The following is an 18036-nucleotide window of genomic DNA, read 5'->3' as shown; positions in this document are numbered from 1 at the left end:
AAGAATACCCCTGCAACGAGTGATGCAGATAAGAAAGAGTTTAAGGCAAGCAGGGGCTGGTTTGAAAAATTTAGAAAGAGAAGTGGTATCCATAGTGTTACAAGGCATGGGGTTATGTGATGTGATTATGGAAGGGGACTCCCCTTCCAAACAGTAACTCCTCTCCTCCTCCCCCCTCCTCACCATCTTCCATACGCCTACAGCACTCGACAGCAAGGTAAGTAATAACTGGAACACAGTTTTGTAGGTTTATTTAGATGAATTAGGTAAATTAGGTATAAAAATTTAGTTTGATGTGGGGTTTTTGGGGTAGTCAGGAACGGATTAATTCATTTCCCTTTATTTCTTATGGGGAAATTAACTTCGGAATGCGAGTTTTCGGAAGGCGAGGCGTCTCCAGGAACGGATTAAACTCTTATTCTGAGGTATGCCTGTAATAATGAGAGGAACCCTGTGCCCTGCTATGACCCTTCCGGGAAGACTCCCCATGGGCCCCTTGGATAACCAACAAGTCAGACATTGGACAACAACTGGAAGAAGAAGAAGTCTGCAGATACAGTATAACCTTGATTCAACATACCCTGATTCAACGAATCTCCGGCTAGTTCGCACACTTTTCAGGCCGGATTCATTCACCCGGTTCGACGAACAATGGTTCACTGAAGCGGGGGATGTTCAGATTTGCTTACGATGTCGAGACAGAGTTCACAGACTGGTGGAAAACTTTACCATTCTATCACAGATTACAATTAATAATTCCCTCACATGACAAGTTCGATCACACAAGTGGAAAACACAAGTGGATCGCACAAGTGGTCCACAAGCTTACGATGTTGGGACAGAGTTCACAGAGTTGTGGAAAACTTTCCCATTCCATCACAGATTACAATTAATAATTCCTTCATATGACAAGTTGGATCACACAAGTGGACTACACAAGTGGACCACACAAATGGACCACACGTGAACCACACAAGTGGACCACACATGTCGACCACAAGTGGTCCACAAGCTTATGATGTTGGGACAGAGTTCATTAGTGGTGGAAAATTTTCTCATTCTGTCACAGATTTCAATTAATAATTTCTTCATAAGACAAGTTGGATCACACAAGTGGACCACACAAGTGAACCATATGAACGAAACACCAGCCAGAATGGTCCACTCAACAAATGAAGCATATTAACCAAACACCAGCCAGAGTGGTCCACACAACCAAACACCAGCCAGAGTGGTCCACACAAGTGAACGACTGAGTTTCCATGATTTTCGTTCACTGATTTGTGGCACATGTATTGTCAGAAATCTGACACACACACACACACACATAACAACATAAGTTACCCCATGAAGAAAAAGAGAGTGGGTTATTCTGTAACGTCATCCAATAAGACGTATATTTATATATCTCATCTCCTTTTAAACCTCAGTCTATTATTTAACCCTTAAGCTGCACAACGCGCCTGCAGGCTCACGTCTGGTTTGCGCAACGCGCCTCCGGGTATTTGTATTTTTCACGTTCCATTCAAAACTCCCGTGACTACATGGGGTTCACATCAGCTTCCTCAGGGCTCTTGTAAACAGACGCCATCATTAAAAAAAAATCGTGGTCCACATTCCCGGGTGTGGGAGCCTCAGTAGTGAGTGAGCAACCAAGGCTCACTCATAGCAGGATTGTGGTTATAATTAGCATTGTGCGTAGTATTGTGGAAGGAGGAATTTTGGTGAGGGAGGGAGGGAGAGAATTGAGGTAGCCTCACTGTGTGTGTGTGGCAGCCACTCTTGTTTTGCTCACCATACTAGCTTAGTGGTTAGCTATGGGCAACACATATGTACATGCGTATATATAGTGTGTGTATATAGTGTAATAACAGCAACAGGAGAATGTTGAGAGGAGCTATTTTGGTGAGGGAGGTTTCGTCGTAATTGTAGCATCGTCTGCCGTTTGCTGTGTGATTTTTCATGCAGTGTATGGAGGCAACTGTACTGTTTGGACACAATACCGGCTTACCTGCATAGTTTTGGTAAATAAAACATGTAGATAGGTATATATAACATATGTAAATAGTGTAATAAGAACAATAACAGTATGGTGGGAGGAGCAATGTTGGCGAGTAAGATGTTGGAGTGAGGGAGACTGGCTGGGTGTGACTGCTCTCACTCGCGGTGTTCTGAATGTGTTGATGGTGAATGTATACTGTATAGTGTGTGACAGTGTATAGTGTGTATATAGATTGTGTATATATATACATAAATTCACATGATACATAGTAAATATGTGCAGCATATGTGTACACAAGTGTCATGCACGTAACACAGTATCTTCGGATAGTACGGATGTTTTACTGCCATAATATAGTGTACGTGTTCATTATACATAGGATTAGCACGTAAAAACAAATAAAATGTATTTGGAACTGTGCGCAAAAAATGAACATAAATATATTCGCATCAACTCGCGTGCCCCGAACATAAATATATTCGCATCAACTCGCGCGCCCCGCCCCAGGCGCCTACTGGTCCCGGGAGCATACGTCACAGGCAAACGGGGAATGATGACGTCACGGGTCAACTTACGGACCCCATAGCAGCCAAAGTAAGCACAATTTTGATTTTTTTTAACACACCCATACTGAGGGAAGGGTTTTTGACACTTTAAAAAATCAAAAGAATTTTTTCCAGAGAATTTATTTCCTGCGCACTGGGGGCGTCATATTTGGAGGCAACGCAGTTAAGGGGTTAAACTTAATAAAAAAAGTGTTCACTAGGACTGAATATAATTACCAACACCAGGAATATAGCTTAACTCCCTATTCCTTAATCATAAATAGAACCACCAAATATTTTAGGACGTTTCCCCTAGGAAGGCGTCGGCACGTACACAACTCAGAATCATAACAATAACAATGACGAGTGCTCCAGAGAGAACTGTGATACTAGTCTCGCACGATAGACTTACTCTATTCTAAGAGAACTTCAACACCTCTACCATACAACTGGAACACTTGAGTATCCGACTGCTTTATAATTTATATTATTGGTGCATCAAATAGTATAGATTAAGTAGCCAGTTATGAGAGAGCTTAGAGCTCAAAACAAGTATGTACTCAGCACTATACATCTCTCCTTGTTCATGTCATATCTGTACCCTATATATTAATATACAAATACTAATGTTAAACATCCCAAACAGGTAATTGTGAGGGAAGTTACTGAAGCAGGCAGTTGGCCCCCCAATATAACTGTGATTTTACTCTGTTGTATACAAAGACACCAGCTGCCCAGGACGCCATTTATGCACTCTGAGGCACAGGACCACACCCAAATCTGAAGTGGAATAGACAGCCTAATTAGGCCATTACAACCACTCAGCTGAGGCCTATATGTTCTTTGACACTGCAGATAGAGTAGTTTATAATTAGTTATAAGAATTGTAGATTAGACCACTATATGTGGTATGATTTATAATTTATATAATAACAATAAGATAAACATTTGCTTACAGTTATCCACTCACAGTGGTGTAAGCATTTGTCCCTCCCATTGTGTGTGATAAGTTTTAGCAGGTTGAATTATAATATGCAGTCCACTAAATAACTAAGAACAATAATTCAGTATTGAAGTTTATCTAAAAAATAATCATATAACAATAATATAATATTCAAGTAACAAAAAATAAAAAATAAAGTAAATATTTGAATATTCATGAAAAGAAAAGGAATAAAGCCTGCTAGGATTTTCCCACACGTATCTTTGTAAATTAATTTAAAGGCTGAAGCATGATTAGCTAGCTACATGTGGTAAAATCTCCTTATAGACATTTTCTGTGATGAAACAAGATGACTGAGGGTGGACAGATAAGGGAATACTGTACAGTAAACCTCACTTGGTTTTCCTTCATCTGTGTCATCATAGTTCAGTGACTCATGCCTTTGAAAGTTTCAGATTAATAAATAATTTCTAAAACCAGTGTTTTAATAGCTTTTTATTATCCTAATTAAACTAAACTAAACTAAATAAAACCAAAAATATACTGTACTATGATAGACATCTGCTATTTGAGAAATTATTTATGTTATTGGAACAACAACTCCAGTGTGAGGGGACGGGTCTAATCCTTGTACACACAGCACCATGCGTGTTTCATTCGATTTCGTCGCCACAGTTCAGTGACCTACGGCCTCGAAATAATTAAAATTAATAAATAAGTTCTAAAATAATTTTTTTATATCTCTTATTATCCTAACAATGTTACTAAACTAAATATATAACCCAAAAATATATATTTGATGTAAATCCAATATTTGTGAGAAATTTATGTTACTGAATCTGGCTTAAACACTAGCCTACTGCAGGGTGTATAGACATAGTTTGCGTTCAATCAGTAGGCACCTAGTGCCGTTAGCTTTGTCTGTGCGGGACGTATTTGTCCGCCGGTGGAAGAATAATCGTAACAACCCACCAGCTTTTATTAACACCTAAGGATGATGAAAGATATTTGTCTCAAGGACATGACAAAAGGAAGGAAACAAACAAAAATGAGTCAATATTTTTCACAAACTAGTAGCAGAAAATCAACCGGCACAGCCATACACAGCACGAGCACAGCCATACCCAAAACCAGCACAGCCGTACCCAGCACCAGCACAGCCATACTCAGCACCAGCACAGCCATACTCAGCACCAATATAACAGCAGCCTGCACCAGTTCAGAAGCTGAAGCCAACACAGCAGCAGCGAGCATCAGCAAAACTGATGCAAACATCTAAAACTATCATGTGTTGAGTGAAGAGTTAGAACAAGTGTTAAATTTAAGTGTGTACATAGTGTTAAAATTAAAGTTGCAGTAATTTTAGTGTACAATAGTTTTCATAAACTGTATTGTAGTACTCAACATACAGCAGAACTACTTAATCAACACAGTGCTAATGACATAATACACTACAGTACGTATTACTGTACAGCTTTCACAACTCCATGAGACTTCAAGATGGACATAACTCCAACAATAAGGTAAACTACAAATGTAACAGTATTTTTTAGTAGAGTAGTAATATATAGGTACAGTATATAATATGATAATGCCTTTTTATTGTGTACAAGAAAAAAAAGACACTGATGCAAATGCCTCCTGAAGGTCACCTCTTGCAACGAATCCAACGCTCCAACGCACTGGGGTTGGTCACATATAGTGCGTTTAATTGAGGTTGTACTGTAGTGCCCAACCGCAGAGTCCGCAAACAGCAAGTGACAAAAAGGCGACGAAAACCTAAGAGCCAGGGCCCAAGTAAATTCCAAGGAGGATGCGAGCAATGCCTGCCGACACAAGACGAGAAGCAAAGAACAGAGACACTACATCCCGAAGGATCAGCACGAACAGCTTCAATAGGGCAGACGATGCATGCATGGCCGAGACCAAGGCACCTGACCCCGGAATGGCCCCATGTGCCTCCACATCCTCCTCAAGCCAATCCGAGGACAGCTTCAGGAGGGAAAAGAAACACACGACTAAAACCAACAGACCACGAGAGTACAAATTCTTAGCAACCAGTGAAGCCGAAAGGGTGGGAACCTGCACGCGAAGCTGCATGACCCCAACATCCCGAAGAAGGGCAGGGGTAAACAAGCAAGCATTGAGGTCCTCAAACTTGCCTCCAAGATAAACCAGGACCACTGTCAGAGCCTCACGCCACCCAAGCGTGTGGGACTGACAGAATGAATGCCAAGTCTCCAACGAAAAAACAGGGCAGTTCGCAAGCCAGGACACCTCAGAAACCTCATGTCAAACCCAGTAAGGAAACGAAGATCCAAACCTGAAAGAAGACGGATCCATTAAAGAGGCGTAATCCAGGTCGCGCAGGAGGTACGCCACAATGGCCTGCCACAATGGCCTCCCACACCTCATGAGGCAGGATGTGGGAAGCCAAAAACCTCCGGAAGGATGAGACCGATGGACCTGAAGGGGACACAGTACCGAACCTGGAGAGGGGCTAACACCAAATCCAACTCCTACGCGGAGGCTAAGGAACACCCCATTCCCTGTAACAACAAGCTCCGCTCAGAGGGTACAAAAACCCAAGCGGGGTCCAACGGGTAACAAGGCCCCCCCAAGTCAACCCCTCCCCAGCCCCGGGAACCCGCAAAGCAGGACCCAGGGGCAAGCCATCCCCCAAAGCCCCGGCCTCAAAAGAAAAAGCCGGAGCAGCCGAAAAAGCAGGAAGGAAGGAAGGGGGCCCACTGGTCAGACCCAGATGCTTCGGCAGGAGGAACTGGCTCAAATGCCTCTGTTGCCATCCCGGAAGGGGCATTCCCCTAAGATCGCCCGAGTCTCGAAACCAACTAAACCCTGCCCCGACTCCAAAACTCTCAGACGTTTCGGAGCCGGAAGCAGGAGGGAAAAGACCAGGACGAACCACAGCAGGGAAAGGACGAGCAGGCGCAGCCTGAACCAAAGTCGAAGCAACTAACACCCCTCACGTCCGGGTCCCTAAAACTAAAACGAGGCAGCCTCGGGGCTTCTGGATCAGCAACCAACCTAGCTCACTGCAGCAAGCTAAAACGAGTGTGCAACACCTGAGCTGTCTGCACCCGAATAGTCATCAGTGGACTGGGTGTACTGAGTCACAAACAAGCAACAAAACTCACAGGACTCCGGGTCAAAGGTGTCACAGACTCAGCAGGCAGTGTGTGATGGAGGCATAAACGGTTAGGATCACCCAGAGACAAGGGTACCAAGCAACCCTCAAAATCGCACAAGGCGAATGGAGGACCCAGGGGTCACATCCATCAGACCCCACGTGACCCCACAGGGTTTCCCAGGGTCCTGAAACAGAACTCACGCTCAGGGAAGCCCAGGCAGGGTACAGTTAATTGCCTCCCAATATTACCAACAAACTGCTAAACACGCTCCCCCGGGAAGTGTACACTCACGGGGGGCCTAGCGGGGGACCACCAAGAGAAAAGAGGGCGAGACCAAAACCAAAGAACAGACCCCCCACCAGGCAGAAAAACAAAAGAAAAACCCCAGCAAGAGAACAACGTACCCAGGTGAAACAGAACCGGCTGCTATGAGGTGACAACTAGCTGCACAGTACCCTGAGCCCCAACCAGTGACGAAAACGACCCCCACCTAGAGGCAAACGAGTGAAGGAAACACCCCAGCTGACTCCAAGGGCAGTCAATCACCGACCAGCAAAAGACCTTATGGAGGTAGCCCCCAAGGTCACTTGTGGAAGATGGCCCCAAGCCCCAAGGGCAGTACTTACTAGGCACCAAGGGACGGGGACCCTAGGCGCATGCAACCCGAATACTTGTGAGATTACTCCTGGCTCACATACCACCAGAAAACAGTTCTACACCACAAGGCACAGAGCCATAGGGCAGAAAACAGGAGCCAGATTCACACGACTGTTGCGAACCACATCAGCCATAAAACTGTGGGGTGGATAGCCGGCGTGAGGGGTCTGGGGCTCCCCCCTTCCCCCTCCCAGGGAGGGGGGGTTTGCTGAGACAGCAGCGCGATGACGTGGTGACGTCATGCTCGTTTGCTCATTTTCACTTGGGGAGTTCTGTCCAATAGTTCGGCTTTCAGTAGTAATATTTTAACCAGAAAAGGGGTTTGTTTTGGGACGCTTACCTTTCTGAGTGCCTGACTCGGTCGATGGTAGACACTGAATGTTCCAACCATATGGGGGTTTCCATAGGCCATTGCTCCTCGTACCTCTCTGAGGGGGGCCAGGTTTTGGCTCGTGGTCCCCAGTAGACCTAAGAACTTCATTCACATGACTGATGCCAAAGTCTAATACAGTATATCGATATCAGCCGGGATAGCTCCGGGATGCCGAAGGATTTCCCCCAGAAAACTAAAAGATTGCCAATCCCATAAAAATTCTAAACAAAACATGCAATGGATTAATCAGAGATTGTTAATGTAATTTAATATTAACAAATGATGTACTGGAGTTTGGGATAAGTAGGAGAAAGCCATGTTCAGCATATAAATTATGTAGAATGCCTCTGAAGAATTTGGTCAATGAGAGATTTAGGGAAGATCCTTGAATGTAAATTATCACTAAAGGATCACATTGAAATCATCATCTGAGATAATTACAGACTGTAACAGCCTTCAAGTATATGGAAGGAGAAATGCTTAAGAATGCCAAACAGAATGTGCAGAAATTGTTTAGTGAACAACTCAGAAAAATACACAGATAAAATGATAAAATATATGAAATTCAGACCTATAAAATCATGATGGGAAATGATAACACCAATAAGGAGGAACTCTTGAAACTCACAATATTGAGAAAAACATGTACAAGCTACAGTAACATAGGTGTTATAAATATTTAAGAGAAAATGTTTTGCAAACTGAGTGGTTGAGAGATGGAACAAATTACAAGAGGGTATTGTGTACCAACATCAATGGAAGCTTCAAAACCCTGTATGAGAAAGAATGCAGTACAGTATAAGGAAGATGGGATACCATAAGCTTGGCTCTTTTCCTGTAACTAAAATTAGGTAATTACACTTAGGCAATAATGCACAGTAAAAAAACCAGCGTTGAATGTAATGAAACGCCATTTTCTAGGTGAGACCCGGAGGCTCTCAGGAGCTATACCAGGCTGATATGCTAATGTCAGACTTTGGCATCAGTCATGTGTATGGAGTTCTTAGGGCCTATCGGGGACCACGGCCAGAACCTGGCCCTCTCAGAGAGGCAAGGGGAGCAATGGCCTATAGAAACCCCCGTGTGGTTGGAAGCATTCTATGTCTGCCATCGACCAGGTCAAACAACCAGAAATGTAAGCATCCCAAAACAAACCCCTATTCTGGTAAAAACTGCTACCAAAAGCCGAACTAGTGGATAGAACTCCCAAAATAAAACAAGCAAACAAGTATGACATCACACGTCACCGCACCTCTGTCTACGCAGCTCCCCCCTCCCCGGGAGGGGGAAAGGGGAGCCCCAGACCTCTGATGCTGGCTATCCACCCATCAATTCTGAGGCTGGATGTCAAAACACGCGAAAAACCGCCGATCATAGGGAGGGAGGGTTGCCGGGGAGCCTCCGGGTCTCACCCAGAAAATGGCGTTTCATTATATTCAACGTTGGTTTTCTGGGGGGAGCCCCGTCGGCTCCCCGGAGCTAACTACCCACAGAGGAAGGTCAAAGGGATGGATCCAGAAGGCGAACACCACGCACCCCTCAATGGAAAGTGAGACAACTGGCTGCAACCGCCAACCCAAGGCGACACAGGCCCAAACGAGCCCGGGAATGACACGAGACAAGGAGCAGCCAGGCCCCTGTATGACCACCAAAAAGCCCCGTGCTTGAAGTCAGCAAGGACACGCTGCCAAGACGGCAGCAAGAGCAGCAAAACCACGAACTACACGGGCAAAAAACACAGGCTGGCTAGCCGCAAGAACACTGTGGACGACACGAGACACCTTCTCCCGCGAACAGGGAAGAACGGAACTGGAGCAACCGAAAGTGCACCCAGGACACAGTAGCCGCAGCGCGCAAACAACAGCAGAGGGCCGCAACTGAACACAAAACACGACGCACACCAGGCCCGACCAACCAAGCACCATGGAAGCTCCGCCTTGACCCCCGGACCTACAGACGGAAAAGACCCGGATGCAGGGAGGAAGGGGGGGGGCCCCGACAAGACCACCAACCAAAACGAGGCAGCCTCAGGGCTTCCAGGGAACAAACAACCTAGCGCGTTGCCACCGAAACTCAACGTGCAACACCTGTGCTGCCTGCACCCACTTAGTCAGCAGAAGACTGGGTAACCGAGCACAGCAAGCAACAAAACTCGCAAGACCCTGGGCCGAAGGTGTCACCGACCCCACAGGCAGCTGACGGAGGCAAAACAGCGAGTGTCACCCTGAGACAAGGGGACAGAGCAACCCTCAAACTCGCACAAAGCGAGGGGGGGGGGGACTCCAGGGCCACATTCATTGTGCTCACGCTCCCCCTAGGGATTTCCCAGGGTCCTGAGTGTTTACTATAAGAGGACTCGCGCTCAGGTAATCCCAGGCAGGGTACTGCTAACTGGTGCCCATGTCTACCAAACAACTTTCTAAGAACTAAACCCCCGGGACGTATACACTCACGGGGACCTAGCAGGAGGAAACCACCGGAAGATGGAAGAGAATCCAGTACAAAGGGGGGCAAGAACCAAAGGCAGACCCCCACCAGGTAGACAAACAAAAAGGAAAAAGACAACCCCCGCAAGAGGACAGCGTACCCAGGCAAAACAGAGCCGGCCGCTATGATTGGTGAAAACAACCTGTGCAGTACCCTGCGCCCCTACCAGTGCAAAACTGCCCCTTACCCTAAGGCGAACAAGGGAGACAGAACCCCCCATCACACAATGGGCGGCCGAAAACCAAAAAGTAGACGGCCTAGCAGAAGCAGGACCCAAGGAACTTGTGGAAGGTAACCCCAAGCCCCAAGGGCAGTACAGTACTTACAGGGCACCCAGGGAAGGCAACCCTAGGCGCATGCAGCCCGAGTACTGGAGACTCACTCCCGGCTCACACACCACCTAGAAGACAGACACCACACTCTAGGCACAGTGCTGAATCAACCACTGGAGCCGGAGCACACAACCAGTGCCTTTAGCATCAGCCAAAGAACCAACGGGTGGATAGCCGACGTGAGAGGTCTGGGGCTCCCCCTTCCCCCTCCCGGGAAGGGGGAAGCTGCGCAGACAGAGGCGCGGTGATGTGTGACATCATACTTGTTTGCTTGTTTTCTGTTGGGGAGTTCTATCTACTAGTTCGGCTTTTGGTAGCAATTTGTACCAGAATAGGGGTTTGTTTTGGGATGCTTACCTTTCTGGATGTTTGACCCAGTCGATGCCAGACATAGAATGCTTCCAACCACACGGGGGTTTCTATAGGCCATTGCTTCCCTTGCCTCTCTGAGGGGGCCAGGTTCTGGCCATGGTCCCCGGTAGGGGCCATGGCCATACTAAAAACTCCATACACATGACTGATGCCAAAGTCTGACATTAGCATATCAGCCTGGTATAGCTCCAGGAAGCCGACGGGGCTCCCCCCAGAAAAAACATGCAGTCACAGTAATGTGACTGAAAATTAAACCACCAACCCGCATATATGAAAATACAAAAATTTATTAAGTTTTGGTCCAGGATGGACAGAAACAGTCAATTCTTTTATTTTCAGGTTTGTGGGTTGAGTGTCTTCAAAAAACATTTTTAAATAAATGCAGCTTTACAGATCTATACAGTTGCCTTGTTACCCTTGAATAGTCACAGGAGCATTTTTAAGATTTAACAAACATTATATACATTTGAGTACTGGAAAATATCTGCAATTTATCAAAATGCCCTAAACTGTACTCTAGTAATGTACATAAAAATTTAATTTATATATAAAACAAGATACTATATCTATTAGAGAAAAGATCACAAGATTCAAGAAACTGCAAAAGGCCAATTACATTACTCAGTAATTTGTTACAAAAATCTACAACACTATTCCCATAAATACCAAGCACCTGTATACAGTATATATTTTTTTTTAGTTTTTGGTGCTGACCAGCGACTGTTCTGGGAAACTTTATCTAAAAGCAACAAGGCTAGAGCCTTATGTAAATGTAATTCCTCTGTCTCATCTGATATTAATGCCTGCCAGCCTGCCGGCTCCAGCCAGCCTGCCGGCTCCAGCCAGCCTGCCGGCTCCAGCCAGCCTGCCGGCTCCAGCGAGCCTGCCAGCTCCAGCCAGCCTGCCGGCTCCAGCCAGCCTGCCGGCTCCAGCTAGCCTGCCGGCTCCAGCCAGCCTGCCGGCTCCAGCCAGCCTGCCGGCTCCAGCCAGCCTGCCGGCTCCAGCCAGCCAGCATGCCAAGCAGCCAGCCCATATTTCAGTCAGACAGCTAGTTAGCTTAAAAGCCAGCCCATCCACCAATACAATTATTTGTTACTGAACACAATCATTAAGCAATAATTTAGAAAAAAACTGTAATACTCACAGATTATCAGGATCATTTGCATGTATAAGTCCTTTTTTCTGGAGAGTCATTAAGGATACTCGAAATTCAGGCTGTGAACCAGTCTTTGGCTCAAACTTGAATAGAAGAAATATATTCAATAATTAAACTTAACTATCCTGAGAAAATCTTTCAAGATTTATTATTAATATACAGTACTAATACAATCCTGTGAAAAGTTCTTCAAAAAGTAGAATACTACTCAAAATTTTAGTCAATGGATTAAAGATATATTAACTGGAGAAATATGAATGAATCTTACATGTCTTTAACAAACACTAATTAGTTAATTGAGCATACAGAATATGACATACCTGAACACACGGAATAAGCGAAGATGGTTTCAGGCCCCTGCCTCCAATTGGAAAACCACTTATGGCCTGTATGATCTGTCATGTAAATTACAGTATTATTAGAGTGCAGTATTAAACTGATAATGCTATGGATGTAAATGTCCACATTTGCTAATATGAAATCTTTGTATCATATTGTATTACTGTACATAAAATACTAAGTATGTTTATGTATTTTTCAAGTGAGGTGTTTTATTATAGTTACTGTTCTTTAGCAAGTGCATTCTAAGAAATACATTGAATAATTATTAGTAAATATATAAACTCTATACAAATAGCATAAAATTAAATTTGACCCAGTGGCGTACAATACAGTACAAGGGGGTCAACAGGAATATATTTCATCCAATATCTCTAATGACTTTTTCACCCACAATGAACAACAACATTTCTCAAATACAGTAGTCTGACCACATAGTTAAGGAAGGAACACAGAGGCAAATCCAACTTGAGCCACCACCATAAAATCAACTAACTATTACACAAAACAATAAACAATAAACTCAATAAACACCTCTACAAACAATAACCGAAATAAAACATTGCCACTTATTTTTCTACTAACTACTGACAAGATAAATACTAAAAGCGAGCTATATATTAAGCAACATTACTTGTTGCCCAGGTCATTCAAGTAATAACATGAACGCCACAAATACTGTAACTACTCGATTATCCAGGAATCGAACATCCGGAAGACGCCTTTATACGGCCAAAATCGTGACCGGATAAAGTTCTCAATATCCGGCCAAAATCGTGACCGGATAAAGTTCTCAATATCCGGCCAAAATGGCCATGGGAGCCGGATGAAAGATGGTTTAGCCGGACAAAAAATCAGAGCCGGTTAACTTGCTGCCAATGTTACACTATCTACACAGTCACCCGGATAATCATTGAATTGCCCGGATTTAAAAGGCATGGGGCGGCCGTACCGTATTAATCCCGTCTGGCTGTGACTCGAGGTGCATGGTGGAGGAGGGGGTGGGGTGGGTGGGTGGTGTCGGGAGAGAGGGGGAACATTAGGTGGGACCACCTGAGGGGATAAGGGGGATGTGGAGGGGCCTATACACTACAGTACAGGAATTACCATTAATTTGAGAACACTTCATCATGGCCAAAAATAAAAGAAATGCTAGTAATTATGTAATAACAAATATATAAGTTTCCTAAAAACAATTTGCACAGGCTGAAGTTTCCTTAAAAAATATTGTGAGTTTTTTCCTCCTGGCGGCCTATGTAACGTGTTATAGCTGCCCCAGGTGGACGTGTCCAATCCTGGTCAACCGATGTGCTCCCGTCCCTCGTGTTATACCACAGTGCTGCGCCATTAGTGAAATATTTTTTAAATAATTTTTTTATTTTCATAGTAACTTTGAACATTTTTGGCCAAGGCTATGTCTGGAAGCAGCATCAAACGTTCTGGAGGTGTTAAGAGGAAGAAGGTTGTTCTAACAATTAAAGACAAGTTACATGTTATACAACTTTGTGAAAATGGCCAGTCAACTTCAAGTGAAGTGAAGCCTGAGGCGAACCAAAGAGCTGATCATACAACAGGCCAATGAACACAGGAGGCAAGCTAAACTTGATTCTGATATGGTAAGAAAATCAACCCAAGCGCCTTCAACAAGTGAGGCGTCACAGGCAAGCCAAGCGTCTTCAACAAGTGAGGCATCACAGGCAAGCCAAACGCCTTCAACAAGTGAGGCGTCACAGGCAAGCCACGCGCCTTCAACAAGTGAGACATCACAGGCAAGCCAAGAGCCTTCAACCAGTGAGACTTCAGCAGCTGGCAGTCAAAACTAACTTTGGTTAATGAAATTGTCAAGAATTCTTAACTTCAAGATGTGTGGCATCAATAAAGACGTTGTTTAATAACAAGGTAAGTTGATGTTTCTAGTTGAATATTTAATAATTATATGTGGCAAGGCAATTCAAATTATGTTGTTTGTAGTATAAAAATAGTTGGAAATGGTCACTTTTGGACTCAGAGGGGAAAAAGTACCATTATCCGGAACACGTGATTATCCGGCTGGGGGTCCTTCCCATATAGTTCAGATAATCGAGTGGAGACGGTATTCAGAAGACTGGCAAATGCTTTTTAATATCGATAAATGCAAGACTATGCACCTGGGTTACAACAACCCATGCCACGACTACCAAATTAATAGCATTACATAACAGCAGATTGATGAAGAAAAGGACCTTAGAGTCAAAATCCACTACTCATTAAAAGTTGCATAACAGGCGGGAGAAGTAGTCAGAAAGCTAACAAAACTCTTGGGAAAATCAAGCATACTTTTGACTATAAGAAAAAGAAAGTAATGGTTCAACTGTATAAATTTCTGGTGTGCCCCATTTGGATTACTGTATCCAAACATGGAGATCTCCTTTTCAGAAGGACATTAGCTGCTCTGGAGAAGATACAACACCGGGTAACAAAAGTCATTCCAGAGCTAAGTCATCTTTCATATCAGGAACGCTTGAAGGCCACAGGGCTGACAACACTGCAAACCAGGCATAACAGGGCAGATCTCATTGACACTTTTAAAATACTGAACAAGCTAGAGGATGTTGATCTGGATATTTTCTTCAGAAGGCCAGGTGTAACACATACAAGGAGCAACGGTTTCAAGCTCAAGCCACAATGTAGGACGGAGAACAGGAGATGCTTTTTCACCCACAGGGTTATTAACCCATGGAACTACCTACCCACCAAAGCTGTAAAAGCCAAAATGCCGAGTTTTAAAATATACCTGGTAAAGATCATCAAGGCAAATGGGGGGCCCTTCGACAAGCTGCCAGCATCCTGTCCTCATCGAGGCCCTCAGGTAAATCATGTAATACAGTCCACAGAGTAACCCAAAGCAACTCAATGTTTTCTTAAATTACTTAAGTAAAGAGGAAATATAACATACATACTTGCTTACTATAATGTTGGTGCTGAATGTAAAATGCAAAAAAAAAAAAATTAATTTGAAATATATTGAAATAAGATCAAAATAGGTGGTGTGTGATGGCCATAAAAGCCCACAAGGCACTCAAATCCTCAACTTTTATTGCTGTCACCCACTTTCAACTTTGGACTTATTTCATTATAAAATGATCTTATTATGTTTTTTCACTTTCTACATTCAACACCAACATTAAAATAAGCAAATACTGTATGTTATATTGTATTTCCAATGAAAATTATGTAATTTAAGAAGGCTTTGGGTGGCTTTGAGTAGCTTTGGTAATTCTATGAACCCATTGCTTATATATTCCATGTTAATACTGCTCATCCACTGAAAGATTTCAATCATGTCCTCCCATGCCCCACACTTCTCCAGGAAATAAAGACCAAACGTCCTCAACTTCGCCTCATATGGTAGGTCACAAATACCAGAGCTGTCTGGTCATCCTGCATAGGATTTTCTCAAGAAAATCACTGTACAGTCTAGAATACAGTGAACAAAATTGGAATTAATCTAAATAGGGGTCTGAAATGGGACAATGACACCAAAGTCCCTTTCACAACTCAATATACCCAAATTTACATAGTTCACCTGAAAAACAGTGCCACAGATATTTCACAAGTTTAGAAATGTGCACTTATTTACTCTTAATTGCATCTGCAACTTTTCTGAACAGTTCTGGAGTGTCTCCGTGAAGTTCTGTCGAGTCCTCTTTCAAATTTATTATTAGCTCCACATTGGTATTATCCCTTGGGGGCCTTATTGATCCAAAAAGGCTTCCTGTCCCAGACTATGTGGAACCATAAGAGGAACCAAATTTATAAATATTACTGTTTACCCCAAAACCTAGGTTGTTGACATATATTATGAGCAAGAAAGGCCCCTAAATAGATCCCAATGGAACTATTTTGTACATCACTAGTGGCATTTCTCCACTCTTAACTTCAAACCTGACGCTTGACAGCTGAGTGGACAGCGCTTCGGATTCGTAGTCCTGAGGTTCCGGGTTCAATTCCCAGTGGAGGCAGAGACAAATGGTCAAAATGTTTCTTTCACCCTGATGCCCCTGTTATCTAGCAGTAAATAGGTACCTGGGAGTTAGACTGCTGCTACGGGCTGCTTCCTGGGGGGGGTGTTAACAAAAAGGAGGCCTGGTCGAAGACCGGGCCGTGGGGATGCTAAGCCTCGAAATCAAAACCAATCAAATCATCTCAAGATAACCCAAAGGTTAGAATACAAATCCAAGTTACTACACTGTTACCAACTGCACTGAGTACGCACATTTAAAATGTCATAAGATTTATAAGACCAGAATGTTTCTGAAGGAAATGATGTTACAAGTCAATTCTATATATATGGCATGATAAATTCTATATATCATGCCATATACAGAATTGACATTAGGCTAGAATCAAACAGCAGTATGCAGCATGAGATTTGTTTGACATCTGGAATAATAATTAATTCACTTTCAGAAGACAGATAACCAGTGTATATGTTAGGCTTATATTGAGGGGTCCCCCCCTCAAGGTCGAATTACCGACTCCCCAGGATACATAACTATTACTAACTCTCCAGGATAAAACCACCACAACAAGCTGATTAACTCCTGGGTGCCTATTTACTGCTAAGTGAATAGTAGCATTAGGTGATAGAAAACATCCCCAATCATTTCTGTCTTGCCTGGGATTCGAACCCAGAATTTCTGAGCGAGTCAAGAATGAATCCGACTGTACTACCGGGACCTTCCACCCTTCAGGCAGTGGTCTACATCACAACAGTGTATCCTGGGGTTCAGTCTCTTAAATATTATGGAAACATTTGGGAAATGTTTCCTGTCATCTTATGCCTCTATTCACCTAGCAGTACATTAGCCAACTGTCGTGGGTTACATCATGGGGAAGGTCAGTAGTTGGCCCCAAGGAGACCTCGATAATCCCAACATGCTTCCTGTCCATGACTGTGGGAACTATAAGGTGAACCATTTACTGAATATTCTTGTTAGTGTCAGTGTTTCTTTGTGCTTCTGAGTATGTTCATTTGTATATTTTTAATACTTCAATTTGTTAAATTAGATTGGAGAAGGTTGGCTAGGGCCTCACATAAAAGCTGAGGCAGAGTAATGATTTAACACTTTACTCATTACTGTTGCATCTTTCACCAACCTGCTCTTATATCTAACTAGAACCTAACCTGTGTTAGACTTCCCCTAATAATTGTTACCGTGCCTAACCAAACAGCATTATTCGTGAAATCTAATTGGCTTGACTAACTTGGAGCGACTTGTCTAGAAAATTTCAAACTACTGTATAATTGTCACTGAATATTTGGATATTGAATCGACGATTTGTAACTTTTAGGTAATATTCATATCAGCATAGATTTCCTCTGCATACCTTATTTGAGATCAGTGATCGAAATTTATGTGCCATGGCGTTTATAATCGTGTATAATGCTGTACATCACCACCTGCAGGCGTATTGCTTATAAATAAATCAGAGGCTGTGTACACGAACAAGACAACTTTTAATTTAATCTATTACGTCTTAAAATATGAAAAACTCCTAATTATCCACCTCTTTCACAATTTTATATAATAAAAGCATAATATATAAATATTATGTGATGGTAATATACTATGATGCAAAATCAAAAATGTAATTGATAAAATGTTAATCGTAAAAAGCACCGCGCGCTGACGAACGCA

The 18036-nt window shown here is 43.4% G+C and overlaps 1 protein-coding gene across 3 annotated transcripts in view; it reads right to left on the bottom strand.

Annotated features, from left to right (window-relative positions):
- The window catches only part of ArgRS-m (arginyl-tRNA synthetase, mitochondrial), an 83498-nt gene extending 65640 nt beyond the window's left edge, over window positions 1-17858 (bottom strand). The window contains exons 1-3 of one of the 3 annotated variants that reach the window (XM_069321547.1): window positions 17726-17858; window positions 12337-12411; window positions 12005-12099 (exon numbers count right to left, since the gene is read on the bottom strand). In XM_069321547.1, coding sequence (XP_069177648.1) covers window positions 12005-12099; window positions 12337-12411; window positions 17726-17761 — 206 coding nt within the window. In that variant the 5' untranslated portion in view covers window positions 17762-17858. Of the gene's footprint in view, window positions 1-12004; window positions 12100-12336; window positions 12412-15128; window positions 15207-17725 lie in introns of those variants that run through there. The other 2 variants (XM_069321546.1, XM_069321548.1) reach the window with 2 other exon arrangements.
- Between the last annotated feature and the right edge of the window lie 178 nt (window positions 17859-18036).

Source organism: Procambarus clarkii, chromosome 10 (genome assembly GCF_040958095.1).
Source record: "Procambarus clarkii isolate CNS0578487 chromosome 10, FALCON_Pclarkii_2.0, whole genome shotgun sequence".
Classification (NCBI taxonomy): Eukaryota; Metazoa; Arthropoda; class Malacostraca; order Decapoda; family Cambaridae; genus Procambarus; species Procambarus clarkii.
The sequence above is the reverse complement of the archived record's forward strand: the minus strand, read 5'-3'. Positions and strand labels throughout refer to the sequence as shown.